This window comes from Fusarium tjaetaba (assembly GCF_013396195.1).
Source record: "Fusarium tjaetaba strain NRRL 66243 chromosome Unknown NRRL66243_c0000204, whole genome shotgun sequence".
Lineage (NCBI taxonomy): Eukaryota > Fungi > Ascomycota > Sordariomycetes > Hypocreales > Nectriaceae > Fusarium > Fusarium tjaetaba.
Window position 1 is genome coordinate 1 of NW_023501400.1, and position 27,427 is coordinate 27,427.

Here is a 27,427-nt window from a genome sequence, read left to right on the forward strand (position 1 = left end):
GGGTCGAGACAAAACTTTTGACCGCGGCCTCTGTAAACCCCACTGAGTTGGTAGCGCCCATTATGCATCTCCCGAGTGCCGATCAACTTGGTCGAGAAGTGGTAGGCATATCACCCCGTTGCATATATAGTCGGCCTCGACAGACTATGGCTCTGAGTTCAAATGAAGCAAGTCTATGTCTGGAAAGTTGCAACAAACACTGCCCATTACCTTGCCCAAAAGGCCATTATACTTTCGAAAGACCTTCTATATATATTTAGAGCTAATTTCTATCTAGGAATCTTACCTATATATTACTTCTCTAGGTTTCTATAAAATTAAGATCTATATTAAGTAAATAAAATATTATATTTTAGCTAGATTTCTAATCTCTTAAGTATTAATATAGCTATAGTATCTATAATATTATAGAAGCGATTTAGGAGGCCTGAGGGCTGTTTTTATCCTGAGTTTAGAGGCTTAATACGCCAACTATCTCTTCGGCCATACTAGGGGCGAGTTCATGAACCTCTACAGAGATAAGATTGGTGCCATGCGACTTGGAGGTCCGACTCAGCGATGGCTCACCGGCTCACATCCCATCTGACACTAAGTAATCATACACCTTTGTTCCTCTGCCAGATTCACATATTCACAAGGGAAAGGTCTAAGGCTTCAGGAAAGATTCTGTCGTCAAGGGCTGGTTAAGTGCATCTGTTGACAATGGTGGTCGGCTCAGTCCCGAAGAACTACCGCCTTTTGCCCGCTGCTCTCGTCCCATCAGCCAGTCCACCTATTAGAAAATTGACAGGGCTTCAAGCAAAGAAGATCCTCCGTATCGGACAGCGTTGTAGTCGACTTTGGTCAGAACTTTGTTGGTTGCGCTAAGATTAATGCCTGTGGCCCCATCAGCACATTTATCAGTCTCGGGCATGCTGAGGTGCTGGAAAAGGGCGACATATGAACCAAACCCCCACTCGCCGCTCATCCAATGGATCACTTCATCCTCAATGACACCGGCTCGTAGGTTTGGAGCCTACTCTCATAGAACCAGACGGCGTCACTGATATTGCAGTATGGAGTCGCGGTACCTTGGTACTGCATACAATCGTCATATGCTGTCCCAGCCCTCGTGTCACAAACAAAGCCCGAGGTTTATGTCCCAAGAAATTGCAGCGCTACGGCAATTCATGATCCTGGGGGTTTATGCAGTGAGATTTTGGTCGCTTATCACGAAAGGCTTTGCCTCAGGTTTGGATCCTCTATTGAGGCGGAGTCATGGGAAGGCAGACAAGCGGCATGACTCAGGTTACAACAAACACCCTTGATATGTAGCATTCCACGCCGAAAATGAATAAATATTTGTTGCCTCCATCCTACTCAATATCTTAAAGCATCATCGTTAAAATATCACAAGTCTCAAACCAAAGACCAACCAACAAAAACTTCACCATGACAACCCAAAAGAGATTCACCGGCTCTCGCATTAACGTCAAATTCATCGAAACCCCCTGCAGCGCAGAATGGCGCATCCGCTTATCTGGCCCAAATATGAAAAACCTCATGCTTGGCCATTGTCCACAGGACATGGACGATAAATGGATGTGTATGACGACGGGGCCTGCGGAGCAAGGATTGATACGCGTGCGTATGTGCAGAAGCTGGTCAAATCAAGAAATCATCGCTCTCATAGGACGCGTCGGAAGTGATGACGAAGCAATGATTGCCGAGGAAGGCGGAGAGATTTTGGTGATTATGTGGCCGACGCCCAAGGAGGACGAGTATGATCCTTTTGATGAGCAGAGTGCAAAAGAATTCGCTATCGGGTTCTGTCGACATTTTATGAATTGTGAGCTGGAGGGTTGATGAGTGCATCCGGGCAAATGATGGTTTCTGGCATGATGTTCTCGTGTTGGATTTCTTTGGTCGGTATGTAAGATAGCTCATAAAAGAACGCCGATGCTCCAATTTATCGCAGTCCTTTCCAAAGGTCGTCAAGTGTAAAAGAGTGGCGCGTCGCTGCATCAGCTTTGCTGTCTGCATCGTGTCTCAGGTGGCTGACTGCGCGTTCTGTCCTCTCACTCATAATCATTGCGTAGGGTCGCCTCTCGGGGGTGAAGGCATTCTTGCGGAAGCAGCTCTGACTTCGAGCCTCTCCGTCGCTCGGCGATGAGTTTCTGCGACCGGGCGGGCTGTTACAGTGTACGCTTGTTGATGGGGCTGCTGAAATTGAAATGGTTGACGGTTATTGATCAGCGGTGTCGAATCCGTAGAACGATTTGGAAAGAGGTCATCGATGGCTTCCATGAGATCCTCGTATAGGCCTTTGACGAACGGCACAATCCCGCACATTTTCCAGTTAGGTCAAGGGTTTCTGAAAGTAGAGAGTCGTGAATGTTTACTTTTTTGTGACAACAGTGCAGAGTACGGTGAAAATAATCTTTGCAGATCACGTGCACCGGTGTAACGATGAGCAGGCTTCGACTCTGAATAACCTCAACAACGACTCATGAACTGGATATCTTATGAATGGAATCTCTTTTTGGTGTCCCTAGTTCTTTGTATACGTAGAGTAAAAGTGATCCATACTCTTTAAATCTTGGGTTTCCTGCCGGATTTCTCGAAATGGCCTGCCTCGCCATTGCTTCCCTCTCTACTATCCTTCTCTTGAGCATTCTGACTGTTGGTTTTCTTCTCCTTCTCTGTCATGTTCTTGTCTTCGAACGAGCTCGCATCGCGTTTACCCGGTGCGCCCTTCAGCGAAGCCATGGCTCCGTCTGACTGATCGGCGACTGGGGGATTGTTCTTATCGTGGTTGGGATCAGAGGATACTGGTGTCTTGACCTTGCCCGAGTTCATGCGGATAGAGGTATATGGGCTCAGCACAGGTTGGCATCGAAGCGCAGATGTGACGGTGGCGATGCGTCTAAAGGAGGAGAATGTTTGACGTGCGATGGCCATGATTTCAACGAGACGAGACGAGTAGGTGATGTATTTTCGGGAATTTGAGAATTTCTGTAAAGGATTGGATGACCGGTGTTGGAGTTTGTGTTGAATGGTCGACGAAGAAGAAGAATCGTGGCTGTTTCATAGGTTGTTGCTGTAGCAAAAGTAATGACGACATTCGAAGCCGACATATCATCAATCATGACAATGGTTGATGTCATTGACACTTCAATTGACTTGACCTCGAGGTTCCACAAAATCCCAAAGCCAGCTCCATTACCCGTTGTTACTCCAGATTCTCAACTTGTCCTGTGTTTTGTCTCTCAAACACCAATGGGACTTCTCCCCTCAATGCTCTCCAATGATTTGTTGCCATCATCAGCTCGGGACATCCTTCAACAGCCCAACCCCATCTTTCCAGAAATTGAGGCGTCGCCTCCCAGCTCTCCATACGATACGGTTCTCCCCATAGAATCAAGCCGCGCCGATCTAAAGCATAGTCGCTAGGTTTGCCTCTCGACACAAGTCGCCGTCCTCTTGGCCCAGTGCCCTCTCCATATTTGTTGAACATGATGTCTTCCAGTAGATCTCCTATGATGTCAGTGACGAGTAGTCGATGATTGAAATGATCATGGTGAGTGATAAGATTGTCCCTCATCTTCGGAAACGGAATGAGATCGATCCAGGTTGCATGTGCCCTTGTTGATTGCAGGGCTGTAGGACGAAGATGAGGCGGTATATCCTGACCTGCTTCGACACAAATGGCATCGCGCTTTAAGCCAGCCATCACATCCAGTTTCTCATGCCGACTCTCCTCCAGTACAAGATGACTCGCCACCTTTGACAGTGTTACCTTGTTCTGAAAAAGCCCTCGGAAAGCATTGTAGTTTATGAGATACAGAAGTTGGTCCGAGAGAGGAGACACCCCGCCCTTCGATGCCCGTAGACGTTGATGCATTTCAAGTTGCTGGCTGTATACTTCAACATCTGTGGTGCTCAATGTTCCCTTGTATACAGTGGTAAGAAACAACCTCGGGTCTTGCTTAGTGATGCAGCATCCATCGTTGTCGGCTCCGGCCTCAAGTCCGAATTCATCCACCCTCCAGAGCTTGACTCCGAATGTCGGCCGTTGCTGCTTGGCACAACTTTTGGTTGTGTCATCATTGTTCATGCGATTTCCTGCGTGCAAAAGTTAGACATGGCCAAGCTAGCCTCCGAGATAGGAAGCATTGTAATCAGAACTGTCCATCAACTACTTACGGCGAGCTCGTTGGTTGATCCTGTTCTGCAGCTTGCGCCGCTGCTTTCTCTCAGCATCTTCCATAATCGATCGGATTCGTGACGGGGCTTGCTAATCTCCAGCAGTGGTGATCAATCAAAAGGCCGGCGAGCTATAACGAAAGTAGTAAAAATGTAAGCTTTGATCAGGAAGCTTTGATCAGGAAGATGGTGGGAATAGGATTTGTGACGGATAAAGTATCCATGTGAGCTGGCGAGCCGAGATATGTCACGCTAATACGAATCGAGATAAAAAGTCATCCGCGCATGATATGATCTGCTAACTCCGATAGCGAATATTCCTCGGGCCCTTGCTCAACGTTTCCTTTTGTTCCGATAATGCACTATTGACAAGCGCTATGACTCCATCCAAGCGACCAGCAGCATGCATGGTGGACCTTGGGGAATCCTTCGGTGCATCATTCTCTTTTGGGTTACAATGTCATCACGACTTGAAGTGGACTTAGCATGATGGTTTTGGTAAAAGTTTTGGGCGGCGTACTGAGCTGCGACAAATCTACTATAAATTCAGGAGAAGCTGCAATAGTATACCAAATTCTCTTCAATTCAATCCAACATTCCGCTTCGACCCAATAATCCTGCTTTTCAAAATCCAATTTACACACCTTTAACATGTCTCGTTACGCCTCTCTCTACACCAACCCTCAAGGCCCAGGTGACAGCCGGCCAACTGCTCTGCAGGTAGTGCAGGATGAGCAAATGCAGAACCAACTCGTTGGAAAGGCAGCAGTCATCACTGGCGTTTCATCCGGTATCGGCATAGAAACCGCACGGGCTCTTGCTGCTACAGGCATAAAGCTCTTCCTGACTGCCCGAAACCTTGATAAAGCCAAGGAAGCTCTCGCTGACTTCTGGAACCCGGGTCAGATGAGGCTTGTGCAACTTGAGCTGAGCTCTATGGACAGTGTTAGAGCTGCCGCAAAGACCATCCTTTCTGAGACCGACGAGCTCAGTATCTTCATCGCCAATGCTGGTGTCATGGCCGTTCCAGAGCTTACAACTACTACCGATGGCTTTGAAGAGCAGTTTGCTACGAACCACTTATCTCACTTCCTCTTATTTGAGCTCCTCAAACCCAGCCTTCTCAAAGGGTCAACTGAGAAATTCCAGTCTCGTGTCGTTGTCGTCGGAGCTACTGCTCATCGCATGCAAGGCATACCCGTTTCGAACGACTACAATTATGAGACCAGTGGTGCCTCCGCTTATACGCCCTGGGAAGCATACGCTCGCTCCAAGACCGCCAATACCTACATGGCCAATGAGATTGAACGTCGATATGGTCACAGGGGGATCCATGCGACTAGTGTTGCTCCGGGACTGGTTGCCTCCAATATTGGTCGTCATATTCCCCAGGAAGTGATGGCGGGGGTTATTGGCGACAAAATGAATGAGGTTCAGAGTCTTGAGCAAGCGGCTTCAAGTACTTTGGTCGCTGCCGTGGGTAGAGAATGGGAAGAAAGAGGGGGTGTTTACATCACCAACTGTAGTGCTGCGGAACGGGGCGAAGACGATGGCGTTTCGACTTCGTACACGTATGTTTCTCACACTTACAACCCCAAGGATGAGCAGAGGCTTTGGAATGATTCTCTAAAGATGGTGGAGAAGTGGAACAACTCGAACACAGAAGACGTTTAAGGAGGGTTGGCGCATCACCTGTATACAGATCACCTACCAGTTCTACAATTTGACTGGTCTCAGTCTTCACTTCGTACAAGTCTTAACATCATATCAGAAGGGCACATATACAGGATTCACCATGAGATCCAAGAAAATATGCGATTCGTCTGGTGTTGTTAGCTCCAACCTCCAAGTCAGTTCCGTCATGTTCTAGCATTACATTTGCCGCAATATGGAATGGGTTCATAAAAGTGATGTTGAAAATTGAAAAGTAATTTCCATGGAAAAGCCTCATATCCAGAGCTTTAGGGCAAAAGCAGAGGAAACATCATCGGCCTCCATATTTGCTGATGCGAAGACCCAATGCCTCAAGCATTGGCGAAAGAAATGAAGACAATCAGTCAGTAAAAAGGTTCCAAAAATTCCCATACCAGGCGCACCCAGTATAGAGCTGGTGGTTTTGATGAAAGAATAGGAGGCTTTCAATCAGCAAAATTCCTCTCTCAGCTTGTTGCTTCACAGAGCAGGAAAAAACCCATGCACTAGGATGTATAGAGAAGAAGAAAAAGAAAATGAAAGAAAGGGGGAAGGGCGACACTTTATACTCGTTCTTGTCAGGCCAATATGTCAAGGTTCAGACAGTTACTGAAGCCAAGTAAAGTATATGAGCGTGATGGAAGATTATATTTGGTTCAGAACCTTCCTATAGGTCAGATACCCATACTTTCGCCTGCCGAGGTCAGTTGCCTGAAGTTAATTCCTCCAGCCTTCAGTTCACTCTATAGCATCCACTAGTCTACGATACTGCCTGGGGGCTGATGGCTATTGGAAAGCTTATTGGTGATAAACTTGTGGACCTGTGTAGGCGGCGCAATACAGCCTCACAAGAAAGCCACTAAACATATTTCTTCCAAGCGTATATAAAGGTTGTGAATTGTATCTAGACTTGGCATGAGGCTGATCACGACGTGCTAATGGCTCATCATGCGAAAGTGCTTTCAACCCAGGAGCGTTCCCTCTCAAGGAACTCTTTGAAGGTTGTCAAAGGGATCCCCCAACCCTCAACTTCTCCGATATCGACTTTGTCTCCCAAGCCCCTTGACATTAACTGTACAGCCACAAATATATCCTCATTCTTCTTCACTTCGATCTCATCGTCGGTCAAATAAACAGCTTTTAAAGGCTTTCCGCTTGCTTGGCCCAGTTGTTGCATGATCTCATCTGGCGAGAGTTTCTCACTTGCAATTTCGATGGTCTGCTTATTGAAGCGGGTTGGCTCACTAAAAGCCGCCACAGCAAACTTTGCAAGGTCCTCGACATCCATGACTGGTAGCTCTTCCTCGGGCGTGTAGGCAGTTGACCACGTGTTGCTAGCTACGAGACCAGAGCACATGATATTGACTTTAGGCTCCAGGAAGTTACACATGAAGAAACCCCCTCGGAGAATTGTCCACCTCTCGAAACCGGCGTCCTTGACGAGGTTTTCAACTTCTTTCTTCCATCCGTGGGCGCGTACAACAGGGTGTTCTGGGTCATGATATTTGTCTTTTTCCATGTCTTTGATTGCCATACCGCTGGAGTAGATCATATGTTTGACGCCTGCTGTCTTCGATATGTCGATGATGCGTTTCGCTGCTGGTACCTCCGACGTGAATGTTGTGATATTTGGTACCAGATTCATGAATACGTATGTGCATCCACCAATGACCTCTCTAAGAACTGCTTCGTTGTCCCAGTCGCCAAGGGTAACTTCAGCACCTTGATCTTGTAGTCTCTTGGCGGCAGGAGATTCCATGTTACGAGCCGTGGCGCGTACGGTCCAACCAAGCTCAAGGAGTAGTCTTGCAACAGCAGATCCTTGGGAGCCGGTGGCACCGGTGACGAAAACGACGTTATGTGACATTGTGTAAGTCGTGAAAATGACCTCCTGGGTTGGGATTACTATGAATGTGTTTTAGTCGCTTGTATGAAATACTTTAAAGTTCAATAGGCACGGCTATACGGGCTTATAAACTACGCATGGTTCGTTTCTGTGCTATGTCAAAGCGCGGAGTTGCGGACTTTCGTTGTCCTACGCCTACAATAGTCCGCGAACCTCAACACGTTCTATTCGTCCTAGCACCATGGATCCATCATGGTCTGGACCGTGAAGGATTCAGATTTTCCCGCTTTAGATAATCATGTACGCAAGAACAAATAGCATGACGAGTCGGCCGTGCTGTTCTTCCGTGTCTGATTAATGTGAGGAGCAACTCCGCGAAGGTTTTGCTTTGATTTGTCACAACAACGGCAGGGCCCGTGAGACATGACTGGTCACTACAGCAGGCAGAGTCACATATGATATTGTTTTCAGAGGTGCCTTTATCTATAAAATTCAGATAACATAAGTTCTATATACACGTGTCTGGCTTTCTTCAGGGCGTGGCAAATCTGGGTTGTTCGTTACTTTTCTTCTTATTCATCGACTTTTCCGCAAACAGGTCTCATGATGTCATCAAGTGTTCACATTACTCTTGAGGCTTTTGTCCACAAATGACGTATCTGTATTCGCGTTAGCTTTCTTTCCCTGTGGTCAAGGTCAATAACTCACATAGGCCAATAAGCGTGGATGGACTGGTTCTTGAGATCTTTTCTAACGTCAGTCAGGAAAACATCCAACTGAGGTTTCGACCAGCCCAGGACTCTAGTGAAGAGAGCACTACTAATCGCGTCAAGACCGCCAGAAATATTCTCGAGGGTCCAAGAACCTGAATCACGTCAGTTTGCCTTCTATCAATGGCACCAGGAGGTATTCGTTTACCTAGCTCTTTATACTTTTTTTCCCTAGGCCAACGGTTTTGTGGCCATTTAAAAACTCGCTGTGTGACGTTCTGGAAGCCAGCAGCCTCCATCTGTGTCTTATAGGTCATTGTTTCACCAAACGGTCGACCCATCTTTTCTGTTGCTTCAAGCAAGAGTTTCGACCACTGATATAGAGCCGTTTCAGGAGCCAATGTACCATCATCTGAGGTTGGGGGAAGGATATCCACGACCTCCAGCCAGCCACCTGGATTTAGATTCGTGAAACTTTGCCCGAAGAACCGTGGCCAGTTGGCAAGCGAGACCGTCATAAATCTGGTATAGATATAGTCAAATGGCTCTGAGAATGTCCAGTCTTCTTCCACGTCATCAATCTGGAACTCGACGTTAGGCGGCACGAATGCAGGCTGGATTGGGCTCAGGTCAACGCCAATAACAGACGCTTCAGGGTGATCATCAGCAAAGTCAATTGCCCAGCACCCTGTACCAGTGCCGATGTCTAATACCCGTCTCACGGGTGTCTCGCCCTCTTCAAAGATGGGCGCAAGGTATAACTGGTTGTCAAAAGTGAGGAGACAAAGCGCATGTTGAAGATCCAGGCGGTCTTGCTCTGAGTTATCGTTTGGGCCGACATAGATGCCGTCTTTGTAAGCATGATATGTTCTGCCATTTTCAATTCTGTATTTGTAAATGCTGGAGGCGATCGAAGCTGTGGAGCTCCCAGCATCATTTTCGCCGATGGCTGAATCGTTGTCGCCGATGTTCCCCTCATCTGCCTCGAGCTGACCAGCGGGCTCTAGTGGCGCTGTCTGTTCGTGGGGTGATGATTCCTTGGGTGACGAACCCTTTGGCGATGACTCCTTTGGCGATGATTCCTTCGGGGAAGGGGATTTTGAGGTTGGAGGTGACCCTGCCATGCTTGCAAACTTTATGTGAACACTCGAGCAAAGTTCAGCGGGGGTTTGTATAAGGAAGCGTCCAAGCGAAGGTGAGATATTTTGACAGCTGGCATGCGAAAAAGGAGGGCTAGCGTCAGGTTATTGAGGGGGAACCCGGTTAGGAAGCCGTAAGCGCAACCCTTGCAGTAGTGTACAGTCATGAACTTTGATCCCGGCGAATCATCGACAGGGTGTTTGAAGTTCCCCGAGACATTCAATGCATCAAGTATGTAGACTCTAATAACTTGGTTTTGACGGCTGACTCATCGATTGATTTCATTATTCACTATCAGCATCAGGTATAAGCATTTTCTGGTACCCAACGCTGTGTGCTTGCTCTTGGTTTGGGCTGATTGAGCTCTTCCTGCCAAGCTTCATGTGCTGTGTCTGCCTCGAAGCCATGGGTTCGGCCAAAACTATCGGCTTTTAGCCCTGTAAGGCGCCTTATCGGTCGAGGGCCATTGGATAAATCTTCAGCCACAAACCTTCGCACTGAAGGGGCCGGGGTAGATTTCGGGTTTGTTCCCTTTTGTATTTTAGGTTCGGCCCGATATGGCTCAAAGGGCATGGAAATGCGGTCGTAAAGGATAAGATGAAGTGTCATCAAATACGATGCCAGACACACGGCATCTGTTTTCTAGTTTTCCACTGTTATCGAGCCATCGGGCGTCGCGACATTGGCATTGTTTCGAATTCCCATGGACATGTTGGTCTTCATCGTTGCCAACGACGTGAGCGCTGGACCTTATCGCCACCACCATGGCTGAGACAAGTTACTGAATTCAGTAAGACTCTCACCAAGTTCCTCACTAGCTTTCTCTCGATAGTGAATGCTACCGCCGATTGTACCGCTGAGATACTCTCTGTTTCAACCGAGACTTCAGCTGCTGTTCCTGACCGCACCACCAGCGCCAACTGTGACGGAAGAATTCCCTTCCATGACGTAGGAACATGCGTTGCCAGCAATCCCAGTGGTTGCTGATGCACCAACACTCAATTATCAGGCTCTGAATGGAGTAAACCCATGTTGGACACATATGTTCTGTCCATTGCCAATTCTATTTAGTATCACTACTCGCCCTCTACCCAGGAGTCAACACAAAGGGAAGTTGGGGCAATATCCAAAACGTTATTGCATTCACTGTGGCGATCTGCAAGTTGTGACTTGTGGCCGGATCTTGATGGCATTCGGCTAAAGACTACAACTAGTGACTATATGCTGAACGTACCAAAAACAAATAATCAGTCCAGGATTTTCATGGTGTCTCATATACTGCATTCGATATTTCAATGTTGACTTTTATGTTCACAGAAGGTTTGAAGCTCTGAATGAAGGCCAAAGACACTTCTTATCACAGGCATTTAATAGGCTTTACTGTGAGCAACATGACTAGAAAGAACATGCAGAAAATGCTTAAAAGAAGTAATACTTTTCTCTTCTTCTGTGCTTGTGTGTTGTTCTATTCAGCTCATGAAGGAACTGCTGTCCTATGAGGCATCGACTATGTTCCATCTGGAGTTACAATATTCCTTACCCTCAATAATATGGATTGCATTACGGAGTCTTCAATAACCATTCACTGGGTTTTCCACTGCCGGTTAATGGCCTGCAATGCAGTACCGTCTAGTATCACGGCTACATGTGTAGCAATCACTACAGTGAAGAGGGTTTGGCAAAATTCTGACAGGTGACAATTACGACTATAAAAGCCCTCCACAAATATCTCCTTCAGATTACACCATACCCTGAAGAGAAATTAAAAGACTAATACGACCTTTTCAACTCAGCCCGTCTCAGGAATATCCAAGGAGTCACTATGGCGAACTCCGGAACCACCAACTGGATCAGGTCAACTGAAGTACACGAAAAAGTGATATTCTGGAAGTGCATGCAGTATCAAGGGGAAGCAATTTGTGGGAACTACAACAGTATAAAGCTCAAACAGTGCGAGAAATGCCAGGCTAGACGCGACGCTGGCGATGAAGCGGTCAATAAAATGGGGGCAATTATAGGAGTCCTTAAGTATGTTGAAAACAAGACTGGTGTAGAGCATTGGCGTTACGACTCAGAAAAGATCTAAGATCCTGGGTCTTCGAGCCTTGGACAACTAAATATTTTTGACTAGATCACAAGGAAAGCAGCTACCATTGATGATATTGAAAGAAGTGAAATCGTTGACCTAATCTTGGAAAGCATGCAAACCAAAACATAACACACTTACTTCTGATCTAACTACATTAACTATTGGTAATACTTGATGGAGTTGAAGAGCCAGTACGACTCTTTGAAAGCCTCAGGGTGGTTGGTGACATAGTCATCGCAGGTCTTGGATCCAGTAGAAGCCTTGCACTCTTCGTTCCAAGTGCCTTGATCGATGTTGTCTCCACAGAACGCAGTATTGATGATCTATTTCTCATTAGCACCCGTTTGTTTGTGTTTACTGTTAGACTTACGATGGTTTGCCCCTTGAAGTACTTTCCAACATTACATCCAGAACCGCTGAGGAACTGCGAAGCAGGAGTACCCCATTTGCTGGGATCGGGGTTTCCAGACTTGATGTCGGCTGGAATGCTCTTGCGGTTGAACCAGTAGATCTTCAGAGCATCTGACTCAAGCCAGACAGCATAGACACCTCCCTTGCCCTTGTTGAAGGCCGATCCATATGAACCTGAGGCGTGAGTGCTACCGCAACCGTCGCTGAGAACCTAAGTTAGTTTGTTGTCTTGCATTGTTCCATGATACACTGACTAGTTGGTGCCATCCTCGCATTGCTCAGACTCAGTCCCGCCGTTGTTGCAGTTAGGGCGCTCGTCAAGACCGCCGATCTTGGTGAACTTGCAAGCACCGCATGTATGCAATGAGACGACGTTTTGGCTTTGGTCGTTGATTCCTTCGATGATGTCAATCTCCCCGACTGGGTCCTCGTCAAAGTTGTACGACCAGCTGCGACAGTTGTTAGCTTATCAGGCCCGGAACACCCAATTATATGAGACTCACAAGGATGGCCAAACACCACAAGCCGTACCAGGCATGTGCTCAATGTCGGCAATCAAAAGACCATTGCCATAAGTAGCCTTGGATTCCAGACGGACACTATCTCTGCCGTGTCTGGTCTTGCTTGAACCGAGCAGTTTAGCCTTGTTCACAGAGTCGACACCGACGTAAACTTGGCCGTTGGTTGTTTTGGCAAGACCAGCAGACTGAGCTTTGCTTTTGCTCAAGTAGTTGACTGATCCGTGGGTAGGATCACCTCCGTAGGAAGGGTCAATGCTATCGTAATAGGCAGCCTATCTTGTCAGAGTCGTCCGGTTTATTGTGAGATCAAGAACATACATCTCTGAAGTAAAACTGATCAAAGAAGTTGCTGGAGTCGTAAGTGGTCTTGAGAGAGAACTTGCGCGTAGTCCGGGCACAAGAGGCCTGGGCAGATGCCGCTACCACCAATAGCGTGAACAAAGATGAATGCATATTGAGCCTTGCGAAGAGGAAGAAGTGCAGTTGGCGATGAATCAAGATCGTCGCTGGGATAGTTCAGCTTTACATACCAAATGCCGTAGCTGAAAGGATCACTGCACGGCCCGATCCTCAGCTCACCGTGGTTCGAAGCTACCTCCGCCATTCGCTGCTTCGCATCGGAAACTATGCTCGAGACAAGCGTATTCCCAAGCGCCATCCTTCGCTATGCACGTGCCCTGGTTGTCACTAACAGCCCAACGAGCAAGGGTCATTAGTGCTTAGGATAACGGGGCTGAGTGGTCCTTTGGAAAATGAGCAAATTTGATTCGGGGCAGTGCCAGTCATACGACGTGAGGCCATTATGTTCCTTCAATAATGCTAGGATTTGAGCAATTGTTCGAAGACAATAGACCTCATGATTATATGGCAAAAGCACGTAAAGTGTTGCACAATGTGATACAAGATGCTTAACCGATATAGCCAGCCAGTCGCGATGAATTGTTTGCGACGTATGTGCATGCATTGCAGAAGAACGGTTCAATTCCAGCCTGATCTGGTTCCTGGTTCGGCCCTACTAGATCCGGGGTTGTTTGTGGTTGCGTAGGGCTAGCTTGGGACGGGAGGCCTGGGCTAAACTGTTGAACGGAATGGTCTAGACGAACTCAAGGTTAACGTTGCATATTCCTACGCATCAATATGGCTCAGCATAAGTTCCTGGATGTCCAGCTGGCAGCATTACAGCGCATAGGATCGATTGTGCATGGTCTGATGACTCTGACCGCCTTCCGTATGCGATTCAGAAGGCGTTCAACTGAGCGTACGAGTAGAAATTCCAAATAAAAAGTACGGAATGACCATTGGACAGAACCCTATGGCGGATCTAATAAGAATACGGACAAGAACCGTTAGAAAACATGAGTTGGTGGTGCTTGGCAAAAAGATGGTGCCCGTCTTGGCGAGATCAAAGTGCCGAAGGACAAAAAACGTGGTTCCGCCCGGGATCGAACCGGGGACCTTCTCGGTGTTAACGAGATGCCATAACCAACTAGACCACGGAACCTAGCTGTTTTGCTGAAAGTTCGAGTGGGAGTAAGGTCTCAGGAGCCTGGAGCAGAGCGACGCGCTCCGAAGAGACGAACGGCTCTGTCAAATTCGCCTGAACAAATACAGGCTTACCAATTCCTTGTTGAGATGGAGGAACGGAATTGGCTGGACGTGTTTCGTGTCACGGAACGGACTTGGTATTTAAGTGACGCGTCATTGTCAACTCCAGTCTGCAGCGGGATTCCGACTCGCGTGATACCGTGAGACGACTGCATGGGTCTGTCCTACCCTGCAGCTTTTTAATTGCTTTGAGAGTCAGAGTGATTTTGAGAAGCAGGAACATTATTTAGAGGTAATAATAATTTTAGTACTTAGTGTTTTCTATCTACAAACTTGTTTGCTTTGATCCTGACTTCATGTTGAGTTAAATCTTCCATGTTGCTACCTCGATGTAATACTGCAGATATTAACACTGGACATAAATAGACCATGTCGGCCATGGCATGACCCTAGAGAAGTTTATTCACTCTGACATTTGTTGGGCCAAAGCATATCGCCATATCCTAACTCCGGGACATTGGTAAGATTGGATACTACGTAAAAGATCTCCATTTCAAACCCTCGAATCTAGATACAAGAGATCTACCCTGGTGCTTAACAAGCGGATCATGCGATAAGCAACAGGAGTTCACGAGTCATCAAGCTCCGTCTCTAAGGCGAAGGAGCTGGGTTAGGCGAAATGTGTGCCTCGGGACCGAGCAATTGCTAAGCTGAAACCGGAATTCGGGAAAAGTCATGACGCAACTCCGTGGCAAAAGGATTTTTAGCACAAATCTCAACCAATGAACCTATTTTCGCAAAGTTTTCGTACTAATGTCCATGGAGTTTCCGCGGACGAAGTCTTGACGGACTCGATCAGCTCTCCGAAACAGTCAAAGTACGTAGAGAATGTGCATCATCAAACCCAAAACATAATCTCTTGCATCTGGATAGTAAGCGTTACGTCGCAGATAGTATAAACCCGCGCAGTTTCCGACTGTAACCAGTCCAAAGTAAAAAAATATCCGTATCGAGGGCCGGGGTTTATATGATTACGGCCGAAAACCCCGTTCCGGGTCCGACATGCTAAGGGAGATGGGCCGAGGCATACATAAAGGGATAACCCAGAAGGTTCTAGCGTCTCGCTTGGTGATATCATCCCTTGACGGATTTAACGCAAGGACCCAGTCACCACGAGAAGCCCAAGCCTGTACGGGCACTTACGGCCGGTCGGCGGATCCGACGAATCCATGCCATGGAATTCGAGAGATTTGAACTCCTTAGTCGTTAGTCGTGTTCGTTACGTCGTTGATTAATAAAAATTTCTACCGTTTCGATGTGGAACCTTCCTTTGTCTCTGTTTATAAACTGCCTTGGCTCCCCGAGTCACCGATGATCGACATTAGATCTTGTCTCTCACACCACAGATCGCAATAACACTAACCGACGTGGAACACCCAAACGTTAATTATTCCACAGCCTCGATCGGTAGTTAGATTATTACGACCACAGCGATGAGCGACTCGGAAAACATCGAAGTCCCTGCGCGGACAAGAATACCCTACTGGCGATTGGTCGCTGACCAAGCTGGCATCACACCAGAGGTTCGAGATTACAAGTACGATGGCTCAGGTACTGAGGAAGACCCCTACCGTGTGAAATGGATCCCCAACGATCCCCGAAACCCCATGGGCTGGAGCTTGGTCAAGAAGTGGTTCATCACCATGACCGTCGCTCTCACAACCCTTGCCGTCGCGCTCGTGTCGTCGGCTTACACTGGCGGTATCCGCGAGATCATCATGGAATTCCACATCAGCCAAGAGGTAGCTACCCTGGGTGTGTCACTCTTCGTCTTAGGTTTCGCTATTGGTCCCCTTCTCTGGGCCCCTCTTAGTGAGATGTTCGGTCGTCAATACCTCTTCATCGGTACCTATGCTGCCCTCACTGCCTTCAACTCTGGCTGCGCGGGCGCACAGAACGCTCAGACCCTGATCGTCCTCCGTTTCTTCGCTGGCGCTTTTGGCTCATCGCCTCTCACCAACGCTGGTGGTACCATCGCCGACATGTTCCCTGCCTCTCAGCGTGGTCTCGCCATGGCCATCTTCGCTGCTGCTCCCTTCCTTGGACCCGTCCTTGGTCCCATCATTGGAGGTTTCCTCGGTATGAACGCTGGTTGGCGCTGGGTCATGGGCTTCCTCGGTGCCTTCTCTGGCGCTCTCTGGATTGTCGGTACCCTTTTGGTCCCCGAGACATACGCCCCCGTCCTCCTCCGACAACGCGCCTCCAAGCTCTCCAAGATCACAGGACATGTCTATGTCAGCCAGATTGACTACGAGCGTGGTAAGATTACTCTTACCGAGTCTTTCAAGACCGCCCTGTCTAGACCTTGGATCTTGCTATTCAAGGAGCCTATCGTCCTTCTCCTCTCCATCTACATGGCTATCGTTTATGGCACCCTGTATATGCTCTTCGGCGCTTTCCCTATTGTCTATCAGCAGAACCGCGGCTGGAACTCTGGTGTCGGTGGCCTGGCCTTCCTTGGCATCATGGTCGGCATGCTCTTGGCTATCGCATACACCATCCCCCAGAACAAGCGCTACATCAAGATCGAGCAGAAGAACGGTGGCTTCGCACCCCCCGAGGCTCGTCTCCCTGCCTGTCTTATCGGTTCCGTCTGTCTGCCTATTGGCCTTTTCTGGTTCGCCTGGACCAACGACCCTAGCATCCACTGGATGGCCAGTATCGCTGCCGGAGTCCCCTTCGGATTCGGCATGGTCCTTGTCTTCCTCAGTGTTATGAACTATCTCATTGACTCCTACACCATCTTCGCCGCCTCTGTCCTGGCTGCCAACTCGGTTCTCCGATCTCTCTTCGGTGCCGCATTCCCTCTCTTCACAACTTACATGTACAAAGACCTCGGTATTCACTGGGCTTCTTCAGTCCCTGCTTTCCTCGCCCTGGCTTGCGTTCCCTTCCCTTTCCTCTTTTACAAGTACGGCGCTTCCATCCGCGAGAAGTGCAAATTCGCTGCTCAGTCCGCTGCTTTCATGCGCAAGCTTCAAAACGACGCTGCTCCCCCATCTGAGGAGGAGAAGAATGACGAGACTGTGCCTGAGGAGGAGAACTTTGACGACGATGCCTCAACTGAGGTTGAGGAGCCTGCCTACGCTCCCATCACTGCTAGCAGGACACATCACTCTGTACGATCGCACGCTTCTCATGCATCGCGCGCGTCTCGGGCTTCAATGGCGTCGCGTCGCAGGTCGTATGAGGGCAACCCTTACGACATTGACAGAGTCAACACCAAGCAATCATTCACATAATCATCTCATAAAAGTTATTACTGGGGCTGGAAACCCGAAAATTAATTGGTGGCATCATAGCGTTTAATTTTACTATAGACTTTACTTCAATCTACTTAATACCCAATTCATCTATCAATGCCATTCATTGCAGTTCCTCTTTGATGTTATCGCCGTGACGTGTTCGTGACAGAATGAAGTTGTCGCTGGTCACCCTCAAATTTAAGGTCACACGTGTCGCGTCACCAATCGTCGCTCTTACTACGACCCCGGCCGTTGATACCCCGCTGTTCGATGCTTAACCTTATCGAAACCGATCAATCGTAAAGAAGTTTCCAACCTTTGCACTTCAGTTGGAGGCGAGCCTCTCATCCCATTTGCGTCCACGACCTTCGAAATGCGATCCAATTCTTCCCAGGGACAATCAGCCTGCCAACATAATTCTCTGCGGTGCCGGATGAGTCATCCAAAACCCGGGTTCCGTGGTCTAGTTGGTTATGGCATCTCGTTAACACCGAGAAGGTCCCCGGTTCGATCCCGGGCGGAACCACATCTTTTTGCCGTCATTTCGTTTGATGCTCAATCTTTTTGCCGAAACGTACCTCTACTTGAGGTCACTAATTGCGAGACACGTCACTTAGAACTATCAGAAGCCTTCAAGTGGTGGAAATATCCCTTTTATCTATAACCTCACCTTGATCCTGTATGTCTCTAGGTGGTTTCGCTAATACACTTGCTCATCTCAACTTGGTTCTTCTCAGCATCAACGCTTATCACTCTGCTGAGCCTCACTTGCTGCCTCACTACTGACTTCCTCCATCTTCACTGGCTTTGGTTTGATAAAAACAGCCGACACAAGCATCAGTCCGCACAAGGCAGTGTAGAATGCCCACATAACACGTAGACCACTGACATACCCATGCTTGTCTGTCTCACCCTGCGCCTTGTCACTAGACACAGCAGTCAAGTTGCCACCGTGAACAGTACGCTGGATAAAGACTGTTCCAACAACAATTGACACCGAGACAAAAAGGCCACGCATGAAAGTGTACGCTGACATAGTCGCCGCCATATCTCTCTGGCGGACATGCGTTTGAAGAGCGATCATAGGGTTCTGGAAGAGTACGCCGCAGCCGAGACCTGCGATAACCTCTGCTATGACTAACTTGGGCCATTCCTTGCGTTGACCGAGGCTAATGAAGAGACCGATTCCCAAAGTCATCAGTGCGGCACCCACCAAGATGATAAGCTTGTAGTTGCCGGTCTTTCTCACGATCAGTCCTCCGATACCAGTTGAGATCGACATCGGGAGGATCAGAGGGAAAAGCGTGACTCCGGATATGATTGGCGAAAAGCCCAGAACGACTTGGAAGTACAGCGGCAAGAAGTAATCGCAGGCAATGAAAATGAACGAGTGAAGGTTGGCGACGGCGAAGGCGGCGATATTGGTGGTGCTCTGGAAGATTCTTATAGGAATGATGGGATTTTTGGCAAACTTGGCTTCCCAGACCATGAAGAGCGCCAAGATGACGACTCCAAAGACCAAAAGGCAGATAACAAAAGCAGAGTTCCAGGGCGCAAGTCCACCTGAACCAGCTTCAAGTCCGTAGAGGAAGCAAATGGTGCCACCGATAATGAAAGCAAAGCCAGGCCAGTCGAGGCTGCGAAGTCCGTCGACAAGAGGTACCTTCTCGATGTCGACCTTGAGCAAAAAGAACAGCCCAACCAGTGCAATACCCTCAAAGGGTAAGTTGATGTAGACTGGTAATGTTAGCAGCTATCTCCAAAGGGGCTTGTGGTGTCGACCTACAGCACCATCTCCATGTCACTGCCTGAGAGAAGACACCACCCAGTACAGGTCCAATGGCTCCAGCCACGCCAAACACTATGCCTGTTATGCCATAGTATTTGGCACGATCCTTCAGAGGAAAGAGATCTCCGATCAGGATAGTTATGAGAACCATACAGCCGCCGCCTGGGTCCAGTTAGCGGGTTGAAGTCGTTTGGTATAGAGTGCTTACCTCCAAGACCCTGAACAGTTCTTCCTCCGATTAACATGCCACTTGAGTTCGCCAAAGCACAAATGAGACTCCCGGCCATGAAAAGACCAGTGGAAGTTATCATGCTAACCTTGCGACCAACGATGTCAGATACCTTTGCCCATACAGGCGTCACCGCTGTCGTGGACAGGGTGTACGACGATCCAATCCAGGCATATTCACGAGCTGATACATGAAGTTCTTTACCAATGGTGGGAAGCGCCGTTGCCAAGATAGTAGTATCTAAAGCACAGAGGAACAGCGTCAAGCAAAGAGAAAGAACAACAAGACGCCGCTGAAGTGTCTTCATGGGCGGAGGCTCGTACGATGCACCCGTCTCCACGGGCTGGAGGCGCGCGCCGACAGAGTCCTTCTCGTTTGGCTGTTCATCTTGAGATGGCTGTGACTGTTGAGGCTCTGACATGATACGCGTGATGTTGCAGCCGAGAAATCGATCGAACAGGAACCGGCGATTTTGTAAACAGGAGATTATTGAAGGAACCACTTGTTCGAGGATTAGGTTGCACTGGTTCGGCTCGCTTTCGGTTCGGGATGTAGATTCCGGGAGGGTTGCATGATCTTCGTGGTAGCGTGCCGATGAGAACGGCAATTAGGTCTTTTGCGATTGGGCAGTGAGGCAAGGAGAGAGAAGAAATGTGACACTATTTTATTTAATTTTTGTTCAAGGAGGCTGCGGGCGAGGAACGTTGTGAGTTGAAAGGGACTGAGATCTCAATTTTCTTGGGGTCTTGTAACACCGTGATGGATTACAAGCGTGATGCCATGAGTAACAGCGAATGTTGCCATGGAGTGGAATAATTGACTTTCTGACTGTGTCACTAGAAGCTTGACAGAAATTTAAAATTGAGATAAATCACCTACTTGACAATGCTACTCTAAGGTAGATTTCGGATTGAAACTTCAACTTTATTTGGACCGTTGGGTTAGGTACCCTGGTGAACTCAATCGGAGTGCTGAACTTTCAGCGCATGCAGTGCAACGCCTCGCCTGTGTCCAGTAACTATACCATATCTCCCTCCAGCTAACAGCAGATATTCACGCTGACCCGAGGCCGTTCAATGTGCACAGCGGAGAAGTCGTGAATTAATCTGTTTGTCCGGAATCAATGCCCAGAAAAGAGTAAAATTCATTGACACTCTGGTTATAGAAGATAGTAACAAAAGTAGATGGGCCGGGAAGAATCTCCGGGGCGACTGTGCAGGTCGTGAGGTTGCTGCTTGAAGCAATCCAATTGATTCTGGCTAACAGCTAATGCCTATCAAGCGTTCCTCCCGGATAAGGGACAACAGAAGTTGGATCATTACAAGAAAAAGAAGAACAAAAAGGCAAAAACAGGAGAAAAACTTTGCAACTCAAAGGGAAAGTACAAAATTGAGAGAATCATGCTTGGTTGGATGTTGTTGCACCGCTTCCAGACGAGTGCTTGAATGTGAGAAGAGCAAACGCGCAACAACAACAGGAAGGCAAACCAGACAAAAAGATGATTGCAACATCTAAGCTTTCAAAGATCTAGATGAATTATACGGATTGCTCTATCCGGAAGGTAGAAACCTCTCGCTAGGTAGGCCGACGCTTTGATGATGGGTAATCTTTTGACGCCTGTCTGTCCTTGAAATCTCTACCGCGCATAAATAATTGACTGTTCCACCGTGTCGGAAACCAGCAGTACGCCTGCGAATTTTACTCCGATGACCATCGTTTTTCTCGCGATCTCTCGAGCGACAACTTTATTACAAGCTCGGATAATATAACGTGCCCTATCTATTGCAAAATTGGAATCGCGACAGCGCGTGTCAAGAGCCCATGAACATAACCAGCTGCCTCGTCCGCCTTGAGAAGCATGCTGACGCTCGAGATTGGAGACTCATCAACCTCAGCAGCGCAAGCTCTCTCAGGTCTCTCGGAGAATGTAATGAGAGTGATTTCGAGCTACCTATAATATGAGATAATCTTCAGACACTTCCAGGAAAAATAAAGCCTGAAGTTTGGCCAGCATTTTTGCATTTGGCCGCGAGTCTTGAGTCGCGTCTCGTTGCAAATTGACCAACCCCAGACTCGACAGACGTACCCCTCGATTCGGTTCAGTGGTTGACCTTTTCCGAACCGAATCGAACCGAAGTTTAGCGACGACGCCTCCTCAACGACTCAAGAGCTCATCTCCAATGAAAACGAGCACAATTGAACATGACCAAGTTAACCAGGGGCCTCGAACTTCGTGGGGGCCATCTAGTCTCTATTAGGAGACCCCAGAGTCTACCCCGCGAGAAAATATTCCCATGATCTGGAGCCGTGAAGGTCTTCCGCGATTCGGAGATCCCCAGGCATGCGGGGAACATGCTTTTAGTGCACTGTACCCCGGACGCTCACTGCGATAGCGCCCTGTCTTTGCCTGTGTCATGGTTATCTGCGGGGGATACAAATTGTTGACGACACCCTCGGTCACCGTCTCGGAGAGACGCAGAACCTCTAACTGAGCTCACGGCCTCACCCTGTTGTTGTCAATTGAATCAAGTCTCAGGGCATTACACTAGAGGCTGAGTCGCGAGCTTGAAAATAACTACGTCGTCAAAGTGTCTACTCCGTTCATCTTATCCTGAATATCCCAAAGTTGTCCAAGTCTTATCCACCCCCAAGAATCGCGGTCCCAAGCATTCTACCATTCCCTACCGACATAACCAAAATGGATACGGCATCACAAGAACAACCTCTCTCATCAAGACCGCCGCGATCAAAGCGTGGTCGTTTATCACTAGCTTGCACTCAATGTCGCAAGCGCAAAGTGCGATGCGATGCGACAACGCCAAAGTGTCGCAATTGTGTTCTTCGCGGCGACGAGTGTGAGACTTTTGACCCAAGAAGACCCAATGGCCCAGCTGTGCGCAAATGGCCACACAAGAGCTCACAGAGCATATCTACAATATCGCCGATCCAGCGCCGGGCTTCAATTGCGACCGCGAGCCAACAGAGCTCTCCCGCCTCTTCGATCGTCGGGTCACAACATGCTGGGAATAAAGAGAGGAACCCATCGTGGATTGAGCGCGCATACCAGGAGAGCCAGAGTACGCCGGATAGCGGTACAGATGTGCACACGAATGATAGTCCTGATGTGGTCATGAACACCGATGAGTCGTCGCATCGCATCAAGGTCAGTATTCGGGCTTCGTCTCATAGCTGTATACTAATTGAGCTTGCGTGCAGTACATGGGCTCAAGCAGCCTACAATGCCTCACCCGATTCATCGATCTTTTCCTCCAGCGACGCGGGTTTGACCCAATTGGCAGACATTTCCGATGGGGAATGTGCTTCACAGAAGAATACGCCCTTCCGTTGGTGCCAATCCTCCCGGATCTCCCAAGCATGTCAGTCATGGAGCCCTGCTTGAAGAAATATTTCAGTCGCACGCACCCTCTTGTCCCCGTTCTCGATCATACAGCCTTCATATCCGACGTTCTGCGATTTTCCGAGATGCAACAAACATCACCGACTGCACTCCAAGGCGCAGTGACCTCAGTCGATGCGCCGGCCCTTGTCGCAGTCTACGCAGTACTGAGCATCGGGATGGATGACCACGAAGGTCAAATATCGCCAACGGCAACTGGCTATCTCACTGGAGCTTATTCCCTTGTGAGCCACCTATTGAGCTTTCCTTATATGAGCTCGGTGCAAGCGCTTGTCTTACTCGCAATCGCAATGCGTGCAAGAGGTAATTACTCACTCACGTCCTCAGGCCATCCTCACCCGACGTCTCACACGCTGAGATCCTTCTCATCAATTCTTAGACTTGCGACGCTGACAATGTCTATAGGGAAGGACGGCCAATGCTGGCATCTCCTTGGCCAAGCCATACGAATTGGCTACTCAATAGGCTTCCATCGCAAGATCGTCATATCCAATCCGAACGAAGATTCCAGCAACCCGGTCGACCGACAATTACATTCCCGGGTCTGGTGGGCATGCTATGCTTTGGAGAAGTCCATGCAATTGGAGACCGGTCGGCCGAGCGCCATTGAGATTACCGATTGCGACCAACCGTTGCCCGACAAAACCAGCGGTCTCGATCCCTGTTTCATCAGATGGGTGTCGCTCTCATTGCTAGTCGGTAAAATTAGTGAGCACATCTTTCAGCGCAGAGCAGAGACCGCTTTGGAGTTCCTGTCAGGCATCTCAGAGCTTGATCAGGCGCTTGTTGATTGGCTTGACGAGGCGTCGGAAGATGCAAAGGCAAACCAGAGCACTCCCAAAAGTTCAGAAGAGCATTCATTCGCGGTCTTTCTGTCTCTACAATTTCATCAAGTAAGTTTCTTCTGCCGAATGACACTGCAACTACTGACTCATCTGGAGCAGGCTCAAATTACCCTTCTACGAGCATCTCTCCTCTTCCCCGAAGCCTCTTTCAGCAACGAAGTGCAAAAGCACGAGGCCAAGATTAGCACAACACGACTGCTGCAGAGCCAAACAACTTGCGTAGAAGCTGCAAGGTCTATCATAACGCAAGTCGCAGAGTTTGCAGATTCCCAACCTGACTTTCCTCTATTAACACCTACACCAACTTTCCTTGCTGCTACCACCCTCGCGCTGCAGACATTTAAGAAGCCTCACAAGCGCATGGGCCGCAGCGACGGGGAGCTTGTACGCATCGCATCGGATTACGTGGCAGACTGTTATCGAAGAGTCGGGCAACACAGCGAATTCGTGAAAGGCGTGCTCGAATTGACGCAGCGGGTGAACCAAGTCTTGTCGGGCGATAATAGCTCTTCTGTTGATCAAACACAAAGACCTCCACAGCCAGACTTGCAGACCACAAATAACGACCAGAGGATGTTATCTCCAAACCAATTCGGCGATGTCGGGACTGATTCGTTCGTGTTTGATCCGTTAGAGTACTTCCAGGATCCCTTCCAAGCGATGCCTTTGGACCACTTCTGGGCTGTGATGGAGAGCGACTTTGCCACGATTGGAGATCAAGGGATGTGTTGAGATGGCGCAGGAGTGGTCAAAGACTCCCCGAGTTCAGCATGAACTTACCTAAGCATATTGCGACTTCGGATAGATACCCTTTGCAGTAATGAATTGACGAGAGCGTCTGCTTTACATACCTGTGGTAGGAGGTCCAGCATGAGTGACTTGAAAGAAGGATGTATCGTTTCAGTGTAAAGCAGTCGGTCGCCAGTGGGCGCATCCCTGATATAAAACTCCAACGATCATCCTCGTCGGTTTCATTCCCATGCACACCGAGCCGAGCCGCTCGGACTCCATCATATGGGCTCATTGTGTAAGCTTATCATACGTGAGAGGTTCGGAAACTGCCTATCATCCTTGAAAAGGTTGTCAGTCGGATTGCAAGGGAAAAGGCTTGGGGAATAATGGTCCTTTCTTGTGACAACTTATGATCCCATTGCCAAGGTCAAGTAAACTAAAACTCTAATTTTGTACTAACGTCTCATAGCCTTACATCGATATTTCCCAGGCTAATCTGGCAGTAGTGAGATATTGCACTGGAACAGTTTCGTCACAGGTACAAGCGATGGCTCGAGGCTCTTCCTGCCTTGTGAGATGCGCAAAGCATGACTCTTACACTCTACTCTCAACCGCCGTTCAGATAGTCATGATCACAGAGAGACAAGCCCAAATACTAGAGTAATATCCCGCATGCTGTGCCCATGACTAGTAGACCTTTGGCCCTCACATCAGCAAGTACCTCAAGTACCAGATAATATCGACAACAGATAATCGCATGCAATTCAACACGGGCATGTGCAGTCATCAAAGTAAACGTGTACCGTTATGATCTAACAGTTAGAAAAGAAAAGTGACTGCGGGTCATTTACGTGGAATCATATCGCGTAATGCGAGCCGATCGAGGCTCCCGTGGAATTCTTGATCTGCCAACGGTTCGCGGGTCTCGGCGCGGGAAACAGTGTTCTAGCCCAGTAGTGAGGCGAAATCCACGACAAACATGGTCAAATGATCGACACAGAACCGAGATGAAAGTCTCACTACAAACTTTGTGAAGTCGTCCGCTCGGTTGAACTCGGTTGGTTCGGTTCGGACATTCGATCAACTCGTTGCTGATCCTGCATTACCCCAGATTTTAGTCTACGCGCCAGTATTTTGGACTCTGTGGGGCCGAAGAGCCGCTTCTTCGAGCTGGATATAAAGAGGAATGAGAATTTCGACCTTCAACTTCAATCCAAGTCAACAGATCACTACCGAAGCATCTGGTTCAAACTTCATCTCAAGCAAGTATCAGTATACAAGATGGCCCCTTCAGCAACTACCACCACCACCGCTACTGAGGAGCACCCAACCCTCACGCTCCGCCCTGAGGGACTTGAGCGTATCGTGATCGATGGTAACAACAGGCGTTATGGCGACTGGAGAGATGACCTTGTCCGTGACGGATATGCCGTTGTCAAGGGCGCTATCCCCAGGGAGCGAGCTCTGAGCTACGCTAACCGTATGTACGGTCTGATTGAGAGCTTGTAAGTATACGACCGCGTCGCAACTACGTGAGTGTTTACTGACAATTCTTAGCGGCCTCGGATACAACCGAAACGACCCTTCAAGTGTTCACCCCGACAAGCTTCCTGTTATCAACGAGAAGGGTATGCTTCTGAACTACGGTGCCGCCCACGAGGACTTTGTCTGGGGAGTTCGATCCGAGCCTGGTGTTGTCGGAGCTTTCGAGAAGGCTCTTGGATCTGAGGACCTCATTGTCTCCTTCGATGCTATCAACTACGGCTTTGCGAACAGAGAGAACCTTCCCGAAAACAAGCCCTGGCCTCACCAAGATCAGGACCCTGATGTGCCAGGATTCCGCTGCCTCCAAGGACTCGTCAACCTTCTTCCCAATGGCCCCAATGACGGCGGTCTCATTGTCGCAAAGGGCGGACACACCAAGAGCAAGCAGTTCCACGATGAGATCCGTGGTACTGAGGAGCGCATTCCCGCTTGGACTAAGGAGTGGTACGGATTCACGGACAAGGGAATGAAGTGGCTTGAGGAGCACGGCTGCGAGTGGTACAAGGTCGAGGCTGAGCCAGGTGACTTGATCCTCTGGGACTCCCGAACCCCTCACTATAACATTCCTGTGAAGAGCCAACAGGACCGTTTCGCCATCTACACTTGCTTCATGCCCGTGTCTGAGGCGTCTCAAGAGGACCTCATCCGCAAGAAGGACGCTTTTGAGCGAAGAGTCGGCACAACAGTGAGTTTATTCCTACCCTTCTCTCTTGTTTTGAGTACTAACAATTCCAGCACTGGCCTAACGCTCGCCACCTCGGCTCTAACGAGGCCAAGCGCAACGGCAAGCCTGATCACGTAGTACGCGACAGACCCCTGCACGAACCTGTTCTGAACGAGAGGGCTTTCAAATTGACGGGTATTCCTTATATCAAGGCAGAGGCTAGCTAGAGACGAAGGACCGTGATCATATTGAAAGGAGTTTGAAGTTACTGTAGCATAAAGACATCAGAATGCATATGTTTTGTCAGAGGCACAGCGCACGCTTCGATCACGATCCTCAATGTGATGGGGCTCCCCGGTATAATATTTTGTACTACACGAACTCAGGACTGTAAGAAAGCCACGGCTGTTCAGTATCCTACCAGTCACACCTAGTCAGATCGAGACGGACAGTTGAGAGTGTTGATCTAGAATATATAACTAGACCATAGTTTTTGTGACGATCCTTTTCACGCTCTACGATGCTTGGAAGAACTGACTACCGATATGGAGTATGCATCCCTCAGCTTCGTATCAAGCCCGAGGCTTCAAGTCAGTCTGTATGAAACTAGAAATACCGAATTTATTAGCCGGGTTCATTCTTCATCTACGGCGACACGCGTCATGTCATTCATTAGAGCTGCAACCTTTGTCAATCCTCGATGCTATCTCGTAAAGGACTACGGAGTAGTTAGCTTTCTTTTAGTGCAGTGAGGGGTTGAC

General features: G+C 48.6%; 11 protein-coding genes across 11 annotated transcripts; 5 read left to right on the top strand and 6 right to left on the bottom strand.

Annotated features, from left to right (window-relative positions):
- Positions 1-1,431: 1,431 nt before the first annotated feature.
- FTJAE_9104 (atp-dependent dna helicase) lies at positions 1,432-1,845 on the top strand (the record flags this gene model as incomplete). The annotated part of the gene is made up of 2 exons (XM_037355991.1): positions 1,432-1,627; positions 1,673-1,845. 2 exons carry the CDS (start codon positions 1,432-1,434, stop codon positions 1,843-1,845), a joined length of 369 nt encoding a protein of 122 aa, XP_037203785.1.
- A 726-nt stretch (positions 1,846-2,571) lies between these two features.
- On the bottom strand, positions 2,572-2,940 carry FTJAE_9105 (uncharacterized protein; the record flags this gene model as incomplete). The annotated part of the gene is made up of 1 exon (XM_037355992.1): positions 2,572-2,940. One exon carries the CDS (start codon positions 2,938-2,940, stop codon positions 2,572-2,574), a length of 369 nt encoding a protein of 122 aa, XP_037203786.1.
- A 271-nt stretch (positions 2,941-3,211) lies between these two features.
- FTJAE_9106 (uncharacterized protein) lies at positions 3,212-4,249 on the bottom strand (the record flags this gene model as incomplete). The annotated part of the gene is made up of 2 exons (XM_037355993.1): positions 3,212-4,104; positions 4,186-4,249. The coding sequence occupies 2 exons, from the start codon at positions 4,247-4,249 to the stop codon at positions 3,212-3,214; spliced, it is 957 nt and encodes a 318-aa protein (XP_037203787.1).
- A 587-nt stretch (positions 4,250-4,836) lies between these two features.
- FTJAE_9107 (WW domain protein) lies at positions 4,837-5,859 on the top strand (the record flags this gene model as incomplete). The annotated part of the gene is made up of 1 exon (XM_037355994.1): positions 4,837-5,859. One exon carries the CDS (start codon positions 4,837-4,839, stop codon positions 5,857-5,859), a length of 1,023 nt encoding a protein of 340 aa, XP_037203788.1.
- Positions 5,860-6,823: 964 nt separating this feature from the next.
- FTJAE_9108 (nad dependent epimerase dehydratase) lies at positions 6,824-7,744 on the bottom strand (the record flags this gene model as incomplete). Its single annotated transcript, XM_037355995.1, has 1 exon — positions 6,824-7,744. The coding sequence occupies one exon, from the start codon at positions 7,742-7,744 to the stop codon at positions 6,824-6,826; it is 921 nt and encodes a 306-aa protein (XP_037203789.1).
- Positions 7,745-8,348: 604 nt separating this feature from the next.
- FTJAE_9109 (trans-aconitate 2-methyltransferase) lies at positions 8,349-9,557 on the bottom strand (the record flags this gene model as incomplete). The annotated part of the gene is made up of 3 exons (XM_037355996.1): positions 8,349-8,382; positions 8,432-8,588; positions 8,642-9,557. The coding sequence occupies 3 exons, from the start codon at positions 9,555-9,557 to the stop codon at positions 8,349-8,351; spliced, it is 1,107 nt and encodes a 368-aa protein (XP_037203790.1).
- Positions 9,558-11,820: 2,263 nt separating this feature from the next.
- On the bottom strand, positions 11,821-13,047 carry FTJAE_9110 (mixed-linked glucanase precursor MLG1; the record flags this gene model as incomplete). Its single annotated transcript, XM_037355998.1, has 5 exons — positions 11,821-11,985; positions 12,033-12,276; positions 12,328-12,522; positions 12,577-12,866; positions 12,913-13,047. The coding sequence occupies 5 exons, from the start codon at positions 13,045-13,047 to the stop codon at positions 11,821-11,823; spliced, it is 1,029 nt and encodes a 342-aa protein (XP_037203791.1).
- A 2,585-nt stretch (positions 13,048-15,632) lies between these two features.
- Positions 15,633-17,441, top strand: FTJAE_9111 (major facilitator superfamily transporter; the record flags this gene model as incomplete). Its single annotated transcript, XM_037355999.1, has 1 exon — positions 15,633-17,441. The coding sequence occupies one exon, from the start codon at positions 15,633-15,635 to the stop codon at positions 17,439-17,441; it is 1,809 nt and encodes a 602-aa protein (XP_037203792.1).
- A 742-nt stretch (positions 17,442-18,183) lies between these two features.
- FTJAE_9112 (major facilitator superfamily transporter) lies at positions 18,184-19,883 on the bottom strand (the record flags this gene model as incomplete). The annotated part of the gene is made up of 3 exons (XM_037356000.1): positions 18,184-19,181; positions 19,231-19,395; positions 19,442-19,883. The coding sequence occupies 3 exons, from the start codon at positions 19,881-19,883 to the stop codon at positions 18,184-18,186; spliced, it is 1,605 nt and encodes a 534-aa protein (XP_037203793.1).
- Positions 19,884-22,160: 2,277 nt separating this feature from the next.
- FTJAE_9113 (STB5-transcription factor) lies at positions 22,161-24,457 on the top strand (the record flags this gene model as incomplete). The annotated part of the gene is made up of 4 exons (XM_037356001.1): positions 22,161-22,625; positions 22,679-23,183; positions 23,286-23,773; positions 23,825-24,457. The coding sequence occupies 4 exons, from the start codon at positions 22,161-22,163 to the stop codon at positions 24,455-24,457; spliced, it is 2,091 nt and encodes a 696-aa protein (XP_037203794.1).
- Positions 24,458-25,738: 1,281 nt separating this feature from the next.
- FTJAE_9114 (uncharacterized protein) lies at positions 25,739-26,893 on the top strand (the record flags this gene model as incomplete). Its single annotated transcript, XM_037356002.1, has 3 exons — positions 25,739-25,962; positions 26,015-26,687; positions 26,738-26,893. The coding sequence occupies 3 exons, from the start codon at positions 25,739-25,741 to the stop codon at positions 26,891-26,893; spliced, it is 1,053 nt and encodes a 350-aa protein (XP_037203795.1).
- Positions 26,894-27,427: the final 534 nt, after the last annotated feature.